This window comes from Manis javanica, chromosome 2 (assembly GCF_040802235.1).
Source record: "Manis javanica isolate MJ-LG chromosome 2, MJ_LKY, whole genome shotgun sequence".
Lineage (NCBI taxonomy): Eukaryota > Metazoa > Chordata > Mammalia > Pholidota > Manidae > Manis > Manis javanica.
Window position 1 is genome coordinate 149,400,297 of NC_133157.1, and position 18,249 is coordinate 149,418,545.

Consider the following 18,249-nt stretch of genomic DNA (forward strand, 5'->3'; position numbering starts at 1 on the left):
CAGACTAAGGTAATTGCCCAGGGTTATATGACTTGTGTTTGAACGTAGTCCCATTTCTCTCATGTTGTGTTGACAAATACTAGTCCTTAAACAGTTCACTTCCACTACCTCGTAACTTTCTCTTCACCTTCCCAGTGAAAAGTTGGGAGCCATCTATAACTATTTCTCTTTGTCCATCATCACCTTAATTGAACACTTGAGCTTCTGCCTCCATTACTTTATAGAAATATTCTTAACAGAGTTACTAATATCCTACTCATGGAGTCTGAGGGACATTTCTTATCCTACTAGTTTCTCTATAGCATTTGAACTTACTGATTACCTTCTTCTTAAAGCTTTTTCTTGGTGTTTGCTTCTGTCTTTCAGGCTGACTTTTCTTGTTTGTTAAGTGTTGGTGTTCTTCAGGATTCTGCCCTTGTTCTTTTCTCTTGTCACTTTAAACATATTCTTGGGGTGATCTTATCCACTGCAGGTCTTTGCCCTCCTTCCCTTTGTCAGTGACTTGAAGAGCCATATCTTCAGCTCAGCTTTCTCTCTTGAGCTCTCCCCTTTTCTATTGGACTGCTTACTGGATAGCTCTATGTTGATTGGCTCTACTTCTCTCCCCCACCCCATACACACTCTATTTTTCTTTTATTCGCCATGCTTCAGTGAATGGTATTACCATTGGCTTGGTTAGCAAGCCAGAGTCCTGTCATTCTACATTCTTCTTCATCCTCCAGCATCCAATCAGAAACTCAGTCAAATGGTTGGGTAGTTCTGTTTGAATATTTCCATTTCCTTCTTTGCTGCACTGTCATCTTATACTTGAATTCCTGTAGGAACCTTCAAATTGGTCTTCTTGGTCCTAGTTTTGTACCATTCCCCTTCTCCCAATCTGTAATCCACATGTTAATAAGGGGGTTTCTTTCTAAAATGTACATCTTTAGTCTAAACAGCATAGCTTCAAAATATTACAGTAACTTCTTCATGAATTCAAAATGAATTATAAGGCCTTTCATGATCTGGCCTCCACTTAAGCCATGTTGAGGTATTTGCAGACATTATTCTGCTTGCCTGAGCCTCAGGAATGGATTTTTCAGGCCTGTCTGCTGCCCTCTTGCCCAGATCCTCTACCTGACAATCTCCTATTTGCCTGTGAGGTCTCAGCTTAGGCACTGGTTGTGAATTTTCTATCATCACAAAAATTCAACTGAGTTCTGTATTTGCTGCCTCCAGTTGGGTAGCCAGTAGCCACATATAGCTGTTGAGCCCTAGAATGTGGTAGTATGACAGAGGAACTGAATTTTAAATTGTATGTGATTGTAATTAAGTTAAATTTAAATAGCCACATGGGACCAATTGACCACTGTACTGGACAGCATAGGGACTGTTGGGAGAGGTGCCTGTGTGCTTCTCGGCACTGTCTTATCTCCACCAAAATACTTTCCTCAAGAAGAACAAAATAGCTGAGTAGTATTGGAGGGGCCAGAAAAATTCACAAAAAACGAACTCAAGAATTCAAAGCATTTTTGTATGAAGACACAAAAATATTATAATGCAGAAAAATAATTTAACTAAAAATGATTTTGACTTATTAAGAACCATTTTCAGCATATTCACATGGTTACTTGTTTTGTTCTGAATTTACATATGAAATACTTAAATATAAGCTGTGAACCAAAGGGGTCAGATGAAATTAATAATCAAAATTTATTTCAAACATTTTATTGTTTGTGGATGCCAGATAAATATTATAGTTTTTTATGATACTTGATACTGTCTTGCTAGCAAATATTGATGGAACTTAAAATGGTCAAGAAAACAGTTTATAAAGAAGTTTGGACTTTTGGGATGAAAGGTTTCAAATATAATAAGCAATAAGTGGCATTTAATGCATTTTTCTCCTGGGTACATCAGATTATAGGTAGAATGTAAAGTGGGGAGAAGAGATAGCTGTGTTCTTTGGACTCTGTTGTTGGGAAAAGCCCTGAGCCACGTTGCTCTGAGAGGTTCACTTTGAAGGGTGGAGTGGGTCGTTCATAGAAAGGAGTTGTAAAGCTAGAAAATTGTCACCAGTGTGCAGTTTTCTTTTAAAATGGTGCACTATCAGTGGAGAGATGGAAGATGATTATTTAATTCCCTACCCCAACCCAAGCCCCTCTTCACCCATGTGTAAATAAAGTCTTAGGGAGGCAGTGCAGCTTTATTGACTCTCCCATGTTTTTTGGCTGGAGGAGGAGCAGTAGTAATATACTGAGATGTTATGTAATGGCTAATTCCTTAAACAGTTCTGAGGCACTGCATCTGGCATTGGGGATACAAAGTGATAGACCTAAAATGCAAGGTCTTCCTTGATGTGCTCACCTATCTGGGTACACTGGGCATGTATTTATAGAGATATAATATGGCAACATTTATGTGGTTCATAATGATAGAAACACTGAAATATAGTCTGTATTTGCAAGTTAACCTTTCAACAGGGCATCTATTAAAACATGGAAAAATGGAAAACATTCTTTTAAAACAGTAACAAAATTTAAATGCATTCCATAAAAAAGTTTTAAGTGATTCTGAAAGGTTAAAAGCTACTAACTACCAAGTTTGTATGCAACAAATAAAAATTATCTGGATACAGATGATCCAATTTCAAGTACCAAATGGCATTTAGAAATGTTTACCTTCACCATGGTGAGAACAAACCTTTATTCCCACCATTTTAGGATTGGCAGAGTTTTTAGTGCTAATGAGTCTTGGTGGTTGAATGCAGAGAGCTCTTGACGAGCGACCAAACCAGGGTACAGAGGGCTTGTGAGTATATTTTTCAAGTAGAAACTTGAGATGCATGGTCTGTCAGAACATTTTTTTGCTCTTGCCAGGTATAAGACGCAGTCCGGAAGATGTAGTGTAGGCAAAAAAGCTTTTATTTAGTGGAGCATTTCGATTTCACATACAGAATCTTTTTTAGAAAACTTGAGATATGTTTGTCATAGCCACTGTTCTTTGAAGGCACTAAACTCTCTGTAGCATAGTTAGAAACCTTTATTTATATCCAGTATTGTTTTATAGGAAAAACTGTTCAAATCATTTCTGAGAAATGGTCATGGAGTAGAGAATTTGGTATGTTTAGATATGTAATAAATATGGGGGAGGAAAATTTGAAAAATGCAGGTAGGTATAATATGACTTAAATACTATCACTGATGAAACATAATTAAATTTCCTTATCTAGATCATGTTTATTAGTAACTGATGTATGGTGGTTAAACTTATTAAAACCGTACAAATTGGGGGGTGGAGTGCGGCAGTCTGAGGCCTTAGTAAACTCTGCATTTTAAAGCTGGTAGATATCTGGTTCTTTTTGTATTCTTTGATTAAATGAAGTACAAAATCCAATTATAAGGCTTCATTGGTAGCCCTAAATTATCTTAATCATCCTCATTATGTGAAACAAATGTCGCACCTGGTAGTAGCTCATCTTCACCCTTTGCCTTTTCTTGTGTTACAGTCTCTACTAACTTGCTAACTTCAGGTGAACTTAGCATTAATCAGTGATTAAAATGGACACAGTGTAGAAATCTATAACTCTATAAGTAGGATTCCTTTTTTATTTTTTATATTTTATTAAGGTATTATTGATATACACTCTTATGAAGGTTTCACATGAAAAAACAATGTGGTTACCACATTTACCCATATTATCAAGTCCCCACCCATACCTCAATGCAGCAGGCACTGTCCATCAGTGTAGTAAGGTGCCACAGATTCACTATTTGCCTTTTCTGTGCCATACTGTTTTCCCCGTGATCCCCTGCACCCTGTGTACTAAACATAATACCCTTCAATCTCATTTCCTCTCCCTCCCCACCTGCCCTCCCACACCCCTCCCCTTTGGTAACCACTAGTTCCTTCTTGGAGTCCCTGAGTTTGCTACTTAGGATTCCTTTTAAAACTGAAAAAGTTTACCTGTAAGTGTGAATAATATCCTAGTATCAGGAATCTTGTACATTCATGTAAAAAAATGCTTAAAAATTAGACTTGGCTAACTGAGTGATTTTTAGGGGAAATATGTGGGGCAGAATCAGATCATAATAATCTTTCAATGGCATAGAGTAGGATGGTGGTGCAGTAAAATGATAAAAGAATTTGTTACAGAATGTATGGTAGTCTTTTTTGAAATGGATTTAGGTTATGAATTAATTTACTTAGAATGGTGTAAAAGATATTTCCTAATGTTAGTTTGGCCTACAGTTCACAGCTAATTGGTGGGTGGAAGCTAAGAAGATTTCTGGGTAATGCAAGAGGGTCTGGTTTGGGTTGAGCCTGTCTTGCTGATGGGTTTCAGCCCCTGGCAAGATTGCTATGGATTCAATGTGACCAAAGAAATGACAGTAGAACGTTTCTTTGAGGTGAAAGGGTTTATTACCCGGCTTGTTCTCCTTGTGGTAGATCGAGCACTACCATCTCTGCCTCCACCCAGAGCACTGGGCCGAGCTCTCTGTATAGCTTATTGCCTATGGGTGTGGAAGCGGTAGCCTAGCAACAGGCCAGTTACATCATCAGGTGGTTTAAGTTCAGTGAGGATCCTGGCCAAAGGAACCCCAACTTCCCCACAAGCCTTTGCTATGGATGCGAGAAGTATATAAAGTTTAAAATACATGAAGAAAAGAGAAAGTTTAACATACAGAGTTATGAATAAAACTTTTTCCTTTTATAATATGCTAATATGAATGGAAACATTTAATTTGGCTAAAAGATATTTCAGGCTTATTTAGCTGGGTGAATGGACAGTTTTGATTATCAATAGTTATTTTTATAGTTTTGATTATGGTGGCATTGTAGAACCTGTTTGCATTTATGTTAAGTGTAGGCATAGGAAAATGTTTCCAACTTTGTTATAAATAGAGTGATTATGAGATCATGGATGTGAAACTTTTCACTGTATATTTCAGCCTTAATTCCATTTCCTTTGTCAAATATACTTTATTTGAAATAGAAATTTAACACTGGAGTCATTGAATAAGTTACATTTGTTTTCTCCCATTTTTTTCCCTGTAGATTTATCTTTTAAGACTATGTGTGGTTTGCCAAAATACTTTCTCTAATACAGCCCTCTTTTACAGTTCTGTTTCACTTTTAAATTGTTTGCTTCCGTGGTGGATATTTGAATTTTTATAATTCCTGTGTATTCTCTTTTGCATAAAATAATAACATCTTAAAAACTCTCCAAGTTACTGTGTGGCCTCTGCCCTTAGGGTCCTGTGACACTTCTGTCTCTGTGCTCAGGTTCATTCACAATGGATAAGGCTCCCTTATCATCACATGTGCTCTGCTCTGGCAGAGAAAATAGATAAATTATTCTCAGCTGTGGTATTGCTAATTTTTTTTTTCCTTGAAGGAAAAGAATGTTGGTACTGTGTATCAGAGAAGACTGTTTAACTTCACTCTTCCTCTCCCTGCATTTTAAATCAGGCAGAATTGGGTACAGTTTTTAACTCCCCCTGGAGTATGAGACAAAATCCCCTTTTCAGCTTTCTAGAACCTACAAATGAATGTAGGAAATTGCCAGATCAGTTTATCAGTGACCACTATAGTACAAAAAGCATGGTTCTTAAAAGAGCAGTTGGTCATTTGCTATTTTTTCAGCTCCTCAGCATGTTGCCCTTCTCCCACCTTAGCATCCTCCAGGGGGTTAGGATCAATTTTATAGGAGTTTGTGGTCACCAGGGCATCCCTGGACAGAGGCTGGCCCAGGGCAGCTCCTTCTTTCCTTCCTTCTGTTGTACTCTCACTTTTTGTAGGCTTGACATCACCCAGATATATGTGTGTGTGAGTATGAAATAAGTAGCTTAAAATAGGTCTAGAGTGAGTGGGAAAATATATTTTCAAATAGCAATTTTTTTTTATTAGGCTAGTAAATATGTGGCATCATTTGTCTTTCTAGACTAACCAAGTTTTATTTGTTTGAACTATCCGAGGATATTTTACAGTATTAGGCAAAATATACTAGTGATCACCAAATTTTATAAAATTTGTATTACTCTTCCATTAGTCTGCTCTGTAAACATCCTTGCTAGGTGCTTTGAAATGCATTTCTGAAGTTTAATTTTTCTCTGTCCTAAATCAATTACACTAAAAAAATTTCCATTTACTTATTTCTGGAACTGTCTCTTCACTTGCTTTCTCCCTCATCTATATAATAAAATTAATTCTGGAAATATTAGGAAGATATGGGATAGATTCATATAATTTTCCCTAGATACATATCTTATTTACATACATAGATGTGGTACATACATAGATGTTTGTCCTTGTTTTTCTTCTGCCCTATAATGTTGAATACTTTAGGCATTATTAGAATATGAATGGGTCTGTTGCTGGGCAATGCTAAGTTTTGTATGGAAAGATCACCCTGAATGAGTTTTCCTAGTGTCTATGGTAGGACAAGCAGGTCATCTATCTGTTGACTATCTTCTCAGTGGGGTTAATTTCTGAAGGAGTTAATTTCAGGGAGCATGATATTTCAGTGTTGAATTGCAGGGTGTAAAAGTTGTTCTCTAAAGGACATTGATTTCCATGATTCTTGTGCTTTTGTGGCACAACTTATGTATAGGGCAATATATGCCTTTTGAACAAATTAGAAAAAAAATATTAGTGCTGTGGCATGCACTTAGTGTAAACTGTTAGCTGAATGCTATTTCAGTAGTTGCCTTGAAAGAAAATATATTGGTTCAAGCACTCTTAATGTAGAAAAAAAGTCATCTTTATCTGGAAGGCAGCACAAAATATCCAGACTCCTCAGTTATGTAGAAATAACTGAAAGATTTCTGCAAGAAACCTGTGAAATAGTACATTATGTAACATAGCATTGGATATTAATGTTAACTGCTTTTTTTTTTGTATTGCAAAAATGATTGGCAAGCAGATGGTTGTATCTTTAAAAATTAAACCCTTTTAGATGTCCACTGCTTGCAGACCACCACAGATTGAAATTTGTCATTCAGGGCTGTTCACAATTCTTTGGATGAGGTCAGTATTGTTTCTTTGTCAGTTGTGAATGCCAAACTACCTTTCCTTAAAAATGAGATGGCAGATCTTTGTATTACTTTGTATTATTATCTTTGTAATTTAATTTCTTTTTTTGTTGGAATATAGTTGATATACAGAGTAATATTGGTTTCAGATGTACAACATAGTGACTTTATAATTATATTTGCTAAATGTTTGCCATGGTAAGTATAGTTAGCCCTGGTACCATACCAAGATATTACAGTATTACTGGTTATGTTCTCCATGTTGTACTTCCATTCCTATGACTAATTTATTTCATAATTTGAAGTTTGTATCTCTTACCTCTTGACTTATTTCACCCATCCCTCCACTCCCCTCCCTATGGTAAACAACAGTCTGTTGGTATTTATGGGTCTCTTTCCCTTTTTTCTTGTTTGTTTTTATTTTTTTAGATTCCACATATAAGTGAAATTATATGGTGTTTATCTTTTCTATCTGACTTATTTTCCTCAGCATGATACCCTCTAGATTCATCCATGTTGCTGCAAGTGGCAAGATTTCTTTCTTTCTTATGGTGGAATAATACTCCATTGTGTATATGTACCACATCTTTATCCATTCATCTATCAGCTCTATCAGCTACTTCCAGTATATTTGCTATTGTAAATAATACTGCAGTGAACATAGGGGTGTGTGTATCTTTTTCAAATTAGTAATTTTGTTTTCTTCGGGTAAATTCCCAGAAGTGGAATTACTGGGTCCAGTGGTATTTCTATTTTCTATATTTGAAGAACCTCAATATTGTTTTCCACACCAACAGTGTAGGAGGGGTCCTTTTTCTCCACCTCCTCACCAACACGTGTTATTTCTACTTTATAATTCTTTGGGACAAGCTCTTTGTTGTTGATTATTCATTCTCACTGTAACTGAGGAGGAGGGGGAGCTGTAGCACCAGAGGAGCTCAGCATCTTAGTTCAGGACTTCTTGAACTCTCGCACGTGCAGGAATCACCATGGGTTCTTGTTAATACAATGCAGATTCTGCATCAGGAGGTCATGGTTGGACCCAGGACTCCACATCTCTCACCAGCTCATAGTGGGGACCAGTGGCCCCAGATCCCCCATCAAATGGCAAGGCTCTAGTCTGCAGGGAGACAGGCAGGCAGGGAGCAGCAGGGTGCTTGGTGTTTCTGCAGCTCTTGCTCTGATGCAGTGGAAATACCAGGGAGGCTTCACAAATCAGCCTGAGGAGGTGGGGCTGAGGGTCAGGAAGCCTCCCCAGACAGGTGGTATCCAAGGAACTGAACCAAGAGCCTGGATGGCTCCGTGCAGGGTAATGCGGAGGCAGGTGTGGAGGCAAGGGAAGTGTGAGGCAGGGAATGGGTGCCGTTGGCGAGATTCCATGGGATTGGCGGGCCTAGCCTGGCTGTTTGTGAAGGTTTTAGGGGCAGGAGGAGGAGAATTTGGGGTAATTGGGAATGAAGAGAGCGACGGGGATATGATTGCAAAATGCCTTCCCCTGTGCTGGAGCATTTGGATTTGGTCCTGCAAGCTGTGGGAACTCCTTTAAGGATTTTAGTTGGGGTAGAAACATGGTACATTTTGTGTTTTAGATCATTCTATCATCCGCATGAAGGTGTTGAGACTGGGTTTGGGAGAACCAGCCAGCCTGTAGAGTTTGTCTTTTGCTGAACCATGAAGGCCTGACTACATCAGGGATAAACATGAATCCACAGGAGGGGGTAGGCTTGTGAGATACTTAGGAGGTGGAATGAGCAGGTTGGTTGTTGGGCGAAAATGCAAGCTATCCAAGGGGAAGCTGCACAGGACAGGGTAGCATCTGTTTTATTTAACTCTGTATACCCAGGGTCTGTTAAATGCTTATGCAAAGGAGGTAGTCATTAAATGTATTTTGAGTGAATGAATGACGAGAAGTATCGAGGGCTGTTTTCCGTCATTTGGCTGAGTCAAAGGAGTGGCAGAGAGAGTGTTAGCTGCCATAGGGAATGTTGACATAAAACATAGCATTCTCTACACAACATAAATTCCAAGCATAGTTTTCCCTATTAAAAAAGGTATATATCTTCAGTTAATATCAGCAGAATTGGAGATTACCTAGTGATATAAGTGAAAGTTCATTATACATTCAATTCTTATTCCTTCTTTTGGTTATAATTTTCATATAGTGCTTTGACTAACATAGACCTTCTGAAGGACTTCACATCTTTTTTTTTTTTGTTCCTTACATCTTTTTCTTACAATAAAATAGTGAATGAAAGTAATGTACAAAGCTACTAAAAAAATAGTAGCCTTACTAGGTAGCTCTGTAGATTTTTGGTTGTAAAAATTAATCTTGCAAATACTGTATTAAAGAATGATGGTAACATAAGAATTATAAGTGAAAAGGATTTTGAAATGAATTATTCCTAAGTGTCTGGTATAGTTGAGAATCATTCTTAACATAATGAAAATCATTAAGAAATAAATATGTGTTGGGCGATACTACAGAAAGAAATATTATAGATTAAAATATAGATAACATAAAATATGGTATATGGAAAAATACTATAAATTTCATCACAAGAGATAGGTATGGTTCTCTGAAAGAGTACTAATCTCTGAGCAGGAGTAAATTTTTTTCATCAGAGAGAATTCCTACTATTTAATATCTCTTTGTCTAAAAATGTTCTCTCTAAGAAGAAATATATAACAGTTCTGTCTATGGAATTTTCTGTAATGGTGAAAATAGTCCATATATGCACCATAGCCACCAGCCATGTGTGGCTATTGAGCACATGATATGTAGCTCATGCAACTGAGCAACTGAATTTTAAATTTTATTTAGTTTTAATTAATTTTAATAGCAACTTGCGGCTAGTGACTGTTGTGTGGGACAGTCACAGAGTACTGACTGGCACTGCCCAAGCTGATGAGGAAGGAAATACGGTCTTGCCCTGGGAATCACTCAGTCCAGGAGGCAAATCTAGCACCAACACGGAGTGAGCTGATGTTGGTAACTTGGAGGCATTTTCTCACTCTATCTGGGTCACTGTCTGTTGGAAAGCTGCCTTTTCCATGTAGTCTTTGGTTGGATAAGTCCTCCTATTTCCCAAGTGGCTGTTAGGGGCCATTGGTGGGCACGGCTGTCCACAGGCCTTATGATCCAACCGAAAGTAGATCAGCGAGCAGAATTCACTGTGAAGAGAAGCTCAGTGGTGCAGAGCTCTTTATCTTCTGTGTGTCCACCCACCTTCTTGAGGATCCTTCCCCTTCTTATGATTTGTAATCTTAATGATAGAAAGGCATCTTCCCAGGTTGGTGAGAGTGGTGCTGTGTGTTTTTCCAGCTGCTAGACACTCCCTTGGAAATGCTGATACATGTGTCACCAGTCCCAGGAATCATTATCTCAGTCATCTTGCATACCTCAGGTTCTTTGGAGGTGGAGGAGAAAATTTAAGGAGAACAATTACAAATCAAGTTCTACAATACTAAAATAGTCTTCAGCATCTAAAACCTTTTACTCCACATTTGCCCACATGTGTTGGATATTTATGAAGTTTCCTTTGGATGGCATTGTGCTTACCTAATTGGATAAAAGTGGTTGAGGTGTAGGAAATACTTTGCACATGAAAGGTGTTCTGTCATCTATGTCTTTGCTAATTTTCTGGGTCGCTGTGATATCAAATTAAAACTTAGCTACACAATTGCCATCCTACTTTGAGAACAGCAGTTAAGCATTGTTTATTTAAGTTTTGAAAAGTCAGAAACTCAGTTAAAATTGTAATGTATTTTTACACAACATATTTCTTTCATCTTGGTCTGTTAGGTACCCTTTGATCTTGTCCCTGATTCTCTGTGTGCTGTTTACTATGTTTTTTGGATCTGCCTTGATTTTATCTGAATTCCCCCCAAATGAACCAATGGCCTTCAATATGGTGTTCATACATAGTTGCTTCCTAAAAGTTACAGAATGGATCATTTACAACTGTTTTTGAAAGGAAACTCTCTTCTGTTTGGTGGCCTCAGCAGTTGTATTAGTGACTTATCTCTGAATAAAATGGACTCAATTTAGGCCTTTAATATTTTGCCTTCTCTAATTACCTGGCATTTCATCTATATATTTCTCTTTCATCTTTGGGAATTGTTTGTCAGTAAAATAGGTTGTAGAAGACTGTTTATTTCTCTCAGTCTATAAAAGAGTTTTTTCATCTCTTCAGTGAAGAAGGGTTTGGATTAGAAGGTCTCCAAAGTGCTTGCCAGCTCTAAAATTTCTTATAATTGGTTTCCCTGTGAATCTGTATAGTGTTGCTGATTCTGTTAGCTGAGTTGTTTGTCTCATTGTGCCCCCTTCTCACTCCCAAACATACATACCTTCTGAACCATCATTCTTGTCTCAGAAAACACTTGCCCATAGGGCACTGAGCAGAAACTTGAATTATTATGTCTTCATTATATGTATCTGTACTGTTTACTGTGTAACATCACACATACTTAAAACACTTGCTATCATTAATTACCAAGAAATTGTTCCTAAAATGGTACCCTAAATTTTTGTAATATAACCCCTGAATCTTAGTTCTTTTTTAAGAGGTTCATCATTTACAGATGAATGTAAGCTCCATGAAGACAAAAAGGAAATTTGTGTGTTTTTGTTCACTGATACAGCTTTAGCACCTACTCCCATGCCTGGATCACAGGAGGTAGTCTGTAAACCTATTTTGAATAAATAAATGTGATTTCAGATGGATTTTTATTTAAAGGCAAAACAAATATAAATACAACTTGAATATTTATTACCCAAATGATAATTATGAGAAATATTTGACAACACTGATAACCTGTGTTCCTGGTTCTTCTTTTTAATAATCTGTAGCTATGCTGCCCAGTGTGGTAGCTTTGTGCTACCCCCATGTGCACATTTTGACTTAAATGTGGCCAGGAGGAATTGAGATGTGCTGTAAGTGTGAAATACATGTTGGGTTTCAAAGGCTCAGTACCAAAAAGTGTAAAGAATCTTATTCATGTTTTAGTATGGATTACATGTTGAAATAATAATATTTTGCATACATCATGTTAAGTGAAAATTATTATTGAAATTAATTTCACTCTTTTTTGGGTTACTTTTTAAATGTGGCTACCAGAAAATTAAAAATGGCTCTGGTGTGATGGCTCACTGAACAGCTCTAGTCTCAACTAAAAAATGTCGATACTGAATGTAGAAAAGGGGCTAGCCCCAAAAAGGAGTTTTAAATGAATATCTTTGATAGGAACAAAATTGTATGTTGCAGCTGTGACTTGGGAAAGTGGGCATTCAAATGGTCTTGATCAAATTAAAAAAGAACAAAATAAATTAATTAGATTAGCTCAGATCAGAAGTATGAAATTCCAGCTACCAGATGGATTCCTAGCATAGTCATCAGCCAAGTCTTGGGGTCAGAAAAGGGGCAACAAGGAGGTGGTGTCCGAGCAAACATGAGTGGTCAGTGATGGCACATGAAGGCCATGGTTTTTACACTTCTCTGCCCAGTGCTCACCTGATGGTGGTCACAGCTGTGGAGGACGATATGTTTGCTTGAAGCCAGGTAATGCTGTCATTTTTCATGCCCCTGGGAAATGGAATCCTGGCAGGAAGAAATATAGTACTGGAGGCCCAAGTGTGTGGGATTGCTCTCAGTGAGTGTACTGTTTTGTCCCTTCCCATGCCTGTAGGCAGGTTCTTTGTCCCTTTAGCTGATGTAAAGTCAGTGCCAACTTCATCCTTCCTTCTCCAGGCAGGCTGTGCTTCTGGCTTCGGGGAACCAGACCATCCCCTCCCTCTGTCTCCTATCCCCCCAGAGCAGCTGGGAACCCCATCCAGTTGCAGCATTTTCTCCCATGACACATGGTGGACCTTGGAGGATGAAACTGTTATACTATAAAACAAGGCCATCCAGGACTTATGAGTAGACATTACCTTCCTTAAGCTCATTTGAAAGGTTATTCCGTAAGTGGTTAGTCTGTGCAGCTGGTTTAAGCTATTATCAAGCTTTCAAACTATTAAGCTATTATCAAGTCCATTCCAGTATTTGCTTCCTTGAAAGCTAGAATGGCCCTTGAATAGATGAAGACTTAGGCTTTTTAGGAGTAAACTTAATTTATAAATACTTGTTTCATTTGGCACTGGAGATCTAGTTCTCTTTATTTTGGATTTCAAAGTAGTTGTGTAGTAAAGCAGCATGCCTGTAAATAAAATGGCTTTCATGCTCACCTTATTTTCACCCATCTGACCTCTGATTTTGGAGAAAGTAGATCAGAAAATTCATGGCAGTTAGTGGTGGAGTGATGAGATCTTTGACTTTAGCTGACAGCTGTCACCTGAAAACTGCAGACCTGGAGACCCTCTCAGGTGTTCTGTCTGTAGTTCTGACAGCAAACAGGAATGCTGTTTACATTTTCGGTGAGCAAAATTCTCCCCTTGTTAGGAATATGTTAGAATAGGGCAGGCATAAACTGAATTGCTGTCTCTTATTGGTAAATTCTCAGCAGTGGTGTTTTGCCTATTGTTCATTCCCATGCTTATATAGACATGTGTCAGTAGGATTTATGAGTGAGCCTGTTTATAACATTACTTTGAAATTCTCCAGCAAGATACTGTGTTGTTGTTTTTTTTCCAAGTCGGGCGGTGTCACACAATGCTTAATGTGCTTATGAAAGAGAAAAAAATGAGTTAAATTCCAGAGATGTTTAAGATTTCAGACATTTTTCTTATGTGAATTAGTTCTTTCTTAACTTGTTGATTTAATTAGCATTCAGCAAAAATATGTTCCTGTTTTGATTGTTGAAACATTCTTTAAATTGGTTATTTTGATCTGACACAAAATCTGCCAGGAACTGTGAGAATAAAATGCAGAGCGAATAGGCAGTGTGCACCATGTTCTGTGAACACAGGGAGCTGATGGATGTGCCTGACCACTTTCCCACTCTACCTGCTCATGTCCTGCCTGGTCCTAAAAGAGGTTAGGCAAGGGTAAAGGCTACATGGATATTTTGAACTGTATTCTGTCAAAATAGTTTTCAGTTTTTGGGAAAAGTTTTCTGATTCTACAGATGGACAGTACCCATCGTCTAGAAACTGTGCATCTAGTTGGAGTTTTCCTGAGTGGTCATGTGGGCTCCTTGTCCATCACCAGAGCCCTGGGCCTACCGGTGAATAATGAACCTGGGATTGGACTTCCTCTGCTGGCAATGTAGGCGGGGAGTGTGGGGGGCCTAGCGCTGTGAGTGAAATTGGTCCTCTTGGAGAATGGAAGCCTTTCTTCTGGTCTCTTTCTGAATCTTGTATATTCCTGCCATTAAACAATGAAATTACGAAGTTGTTACCGTGTTTGCAAGCTTGCGCTCCAGCATCGTTATGGACGCTTTCTCATTCAGAGCCTCTGTTCCATAGTGTATGCGGGCCATAAACATCTAATTTGTATGAAATGACTGATTTTGGTATTTGTATAATCCACTAGTCAATTTAACTAAGTTGAGCTTTTCACAGCCCTCGTGCTGCTGCTGCGCATCTGATTACACAGCTCTGGGGAATAAGGTTAAGGGCGGGCTGTTGGTAACCAGAGCATTTCCAGGGCTTCAGTTCAGCAGATGGGCCGCTTGGCTATGTTCATACATCTGCTCGCCTGCTGTGGCAGCTGCTGCTGCTTCATGTTGCGTTCTTTTGTTCTGTTCCATCCAAGAAGGGAACACTAGGAAGTATAGTGAATGGATTAATTTAAGGTTAAGGTTAGTGTTTTGCTTGCTTTCTAAGTAACTGATCATAATAATGCTTCTGGTAGAAGGTAATGAGTTTCTCTTAAAGTGAAGTAGATTTATAAAATACAGCTCAGCATGGGGGCTAGATTAGCATTGTTGATGGGAGCCAAATTCAAATGTGTAAAATACTGGCAGTTTTTATCACTTGGTCCTAATTCTTTGTTTTCTTCTTTCCTTCTCCCACCTCCTACTCCCTTCTAGGACCTATATCCAGACTTGGCCTGACACTGCAGGGTCCAAGAGAATTAAAGAAATATGGAATGACATGAAGAAGATTAGTTAAGGATTATAGGCTTTGAGGACAAGCCCCCAGTGAAGTGAAGCACAGTCAGGCTCCTGAGCTGTAGTGTGGAGGAGCCGTGTGTTGGAAGAAGATGGCAGATCCGGGAATGATGAGTCTTTTTGGCGAGGATGGAAATATTTTCAGTGAGGGTCTTGAAGGCCTCGGAGAATGTGGTTACCCTGAAAACCCAGTGAATGCCATGGGTCAGCAGATGCCGATAGACCAAGGCTTTGCCTCTCTACAGCCGTCCCTGCATCATCCCTCCACGAATCAAAATCAAACCAAGTTGACCCATTTTGACCACTATAATCAGTATGAACAACAAAAGATGCATCTGATGGATCAGCCGAACAGAATGATGAACAGTGCCCCTGGGAATGGACTCGCGTCCCCTCACTCGCAATACCATGCCCCTCCCGTCCCTCAGGTCCCTCATGGTGGCAGCAGCAGTGGCCAGATGGGCGTCTACCCTGGCATGCAGAACGAAAGGCATGGGCCGTCTTTTGTGGACAGTGGCTCCATGTGGGGCCCCCGGGCTGTTCAGGTACCGGACCAGATACGCGCGCCCTACCAGCAGCCACCCCAGCCGCAGCCCCAGCCAGCTCCGTCGGGGCCGCCCGCACAGGGCCACCCGCAGCACATGCCACAGATGGGCAGCTACATGGCGCGCGGGGAGTTTTCCCTGCAGCAGCACGGCCAGCCGCAGCAGAGGATGAGCCAGTTTGCCCAAGGTCAAGAGGGCCTCAATCAGGGCAATCCTTTTATCACCAGCTCAGGACCTGGCCACTTGTCCCATGTGCCCCAGCAGAGCTCTAGCTTGGCACCCTCCCTACGCCACTCGGTGCAGCAGTTCCACCATCCCCCCACTGCTCTCCACGGAGAATCTGTTGCCCACAGTCCCAGATTCTCCCCTAATCCTCCTCAACAAGGGGCTGTTAGGCCACAAACCCTTACCTTTAGTTCTCGGAGCCAGACAGTCCCCTCACCTACGATAAACAACTCAGGGCAGTATTCTCGATATCCTTACAGTAACCTAAATCAGGGATTAGTTAACAATACAGGGATGAATCAAAATTTAGGCCTTACAAATAATACTCCAATGAATCAGTCTGTACCAAGATACCCCAATGCTGTAGGATTCCCACCAAACAGTGGTCAAGGACTAATGCACCAGCAGTCCATCCACCCCAGTGGCTCACTTAACCAAATGAACACACAAACTATGCATCCTTCACAGCCTCAGGGAACTTATGCCTCGCCACCTCCCATGTCACCCATGAAAGCAATGAGTAATCCAGCAGGTACTCCTCCTCCACAAGTCAGGCCCGGAAGTGCTGGGATACCAATGGAAGTTGGCAGTTATCCAAATATGCCCCACCCTCAGCCATCTCACCAGCCCCCTGGTGCCATGGGAATTGGACAGAGGAATATGGGCCCCAGAAACATGCAGCAGTCTCGTCCGTTTATGGGCATGTCCTCAGCACCGCGGGAGCTGGCCGGGCACATGAGACCAAATGGTTGTCCTGGTGTTGGCCTTGCAGATCCACAAGCCATCCAGGAACGACTACTACCTGGCCAGCAGCACCCTGGTCAGCAGCCGTCTTTTCAGCCGTTGCCAACCTGTCCTCCGATGCAGCCCCACCCGGGCTTGCACCACCAGTCTTCACCCCCACACCCGCACCACCAGCCTTGGGCACAGCTCCACCCATCACCCCAGAACACCCCACAGAAAGTGCCTGTGCCTCAGGTAAGGGACCCAGATCCTGCCTGCCTTGTAGTGTACTGTGTAACACAGTGAACTCAATAAGTAGAATTTTCCTTGAAGCTTTATGGAAAGCTTTTCTCATTACAAATTCCTTAATTTTTATCTTGTGAGCTGCCCCAGAGTCTCATTTTTTCCTATTGGTCCCTTTATTTATTTTCTCATTTATTGGCTTATGCATTTATTCACTTAATCAGAAAGGCTTGAGTCCTTCTGTCCCAAGAATTGTGCTAAGTGCTAAGGATGCACATAACAGCTAAACCCTGCAAGGTTGTCCCTGCCAGCAGGGAGCCAGACACCAGACGCTGAGCAAGTATTTTTTTCTTTCTTTTTCTTCTTCAGTTCTTTCTCTTTCTCTCTGTTTTAAAAATATACTCAAACTTGGTTTCCAGTGAAGTTAAACTGTGTTTGTGGTAGTCTCTTCCACCTCTTACAGAAAATCATAATTTTTTAATTGAGAAGCTACAAAATGTGTCCTTCAATAATATTTGTTTTGCCAACTGTTGAAAGTTAGTGTGAACCTAAATTGCAAACCGTAGAAAATCACAGTGATCATCCACAGAAAGCGTATGGTCTCTAAGATATTTGGCTACCTAGCATTGAAACAGGAGTCATCCTTCTTATAAGCTGGGATTTTTGTTACCCTACAGAATTTATAAGCAAACAGATTGAAGTTTTAAGCACTCATGTTCATGTTCATAAAGACATCTTTACATTATAAATGTTGTTGGTATTTTTGTCATAGGTCTAGGAAGAACAAATTAATATCCGTAGGTATAGGTTATTCTGAGTGCTATTCAAAAATCTGTCCTGCACTTCTACTGTGATTGCATCTCTGAGCTTGGGTGGCACAAGAGGTGGTTTTAGAGCTGAAAGAACTTGAAGTCATTTAGGGAGACATGACCATTCTGTGGAAATAGAGTGAAAGGCCACATGTGATTATGTGACAAGTGTCCAGAGAGAGGAATACCAGTGATTGAGGGCTCTTGGAACCTGGCTAGGACTTAGCCAGGGAAAGAACCAAGGACCACATTTCAGGTTGGGGGATACTTGGGTAAGCAGGGGCATGGGTTTTGAGCTTGCTGCAGGTGAGGGTCAGATGGTACAAATCTTGTGTTTTCTGTTTTAAGGAATTTGGACTTCAGTGGTGAGCCAGTGATATTAATTAGTACATAAGATCGCTGGGGAGCCCGAACAGAACTGTGAGCCTGTGGTCCAGGTCTCTATGGGAAGTTTAAACTAGGTATCAGAGTGGGAAGAGAGGGGACTGGAGCAATGTGAAGTAGAAGGGCGTAGTCAGAAGCAAAGATGTTTGGGGCATCCTGGATGACGAGGTGTTTAGAACAGACACTCAGAAGCCTTGGCCTCAGTGGGCATGGGGAAGTAGAGGTCAGGAAGTTCCCCTGGGGACCTCAGGACATTTA

The 18,249-nt window shown here is 40.1% G+C and overlaps 1 protein-coding gene across 7 annotated transcripts in view; it reads left to right on the top strand.

Moving 5' to 3' along the window:
• Nucleotides 1-18,249, top strand: part of CHD7 (chromodomain helicase DNA binding protein 7) — a 203,138-nt gene that overhangs the window by 56,245 nt on the left and 128,644 nt on the right. For 4 of the 7 annotated variants that reach the window (XM_036998009.2, XM_036998005.2, XM_036998008.2 and 1 more), the window contains exon 2: nucleotides 14,982-16,810. In XM_036998009.2, the coding sequence (XP_036853904.1) occupies nucleotides 15,155-16,810 (1,656 nt within the window). In that variant the 5' untranslated portion in view covers nucleotides 14,982-15,154. Of the gene's footprint in view, nucleotides 1-14,981; nucleotides 16,811-18,249 lie in introns of those variants that run through there. The other 3 variants (XM_036998010.2, XM_073229575.1, XM_036998011.2) reach the window with 3 other exon arrangements.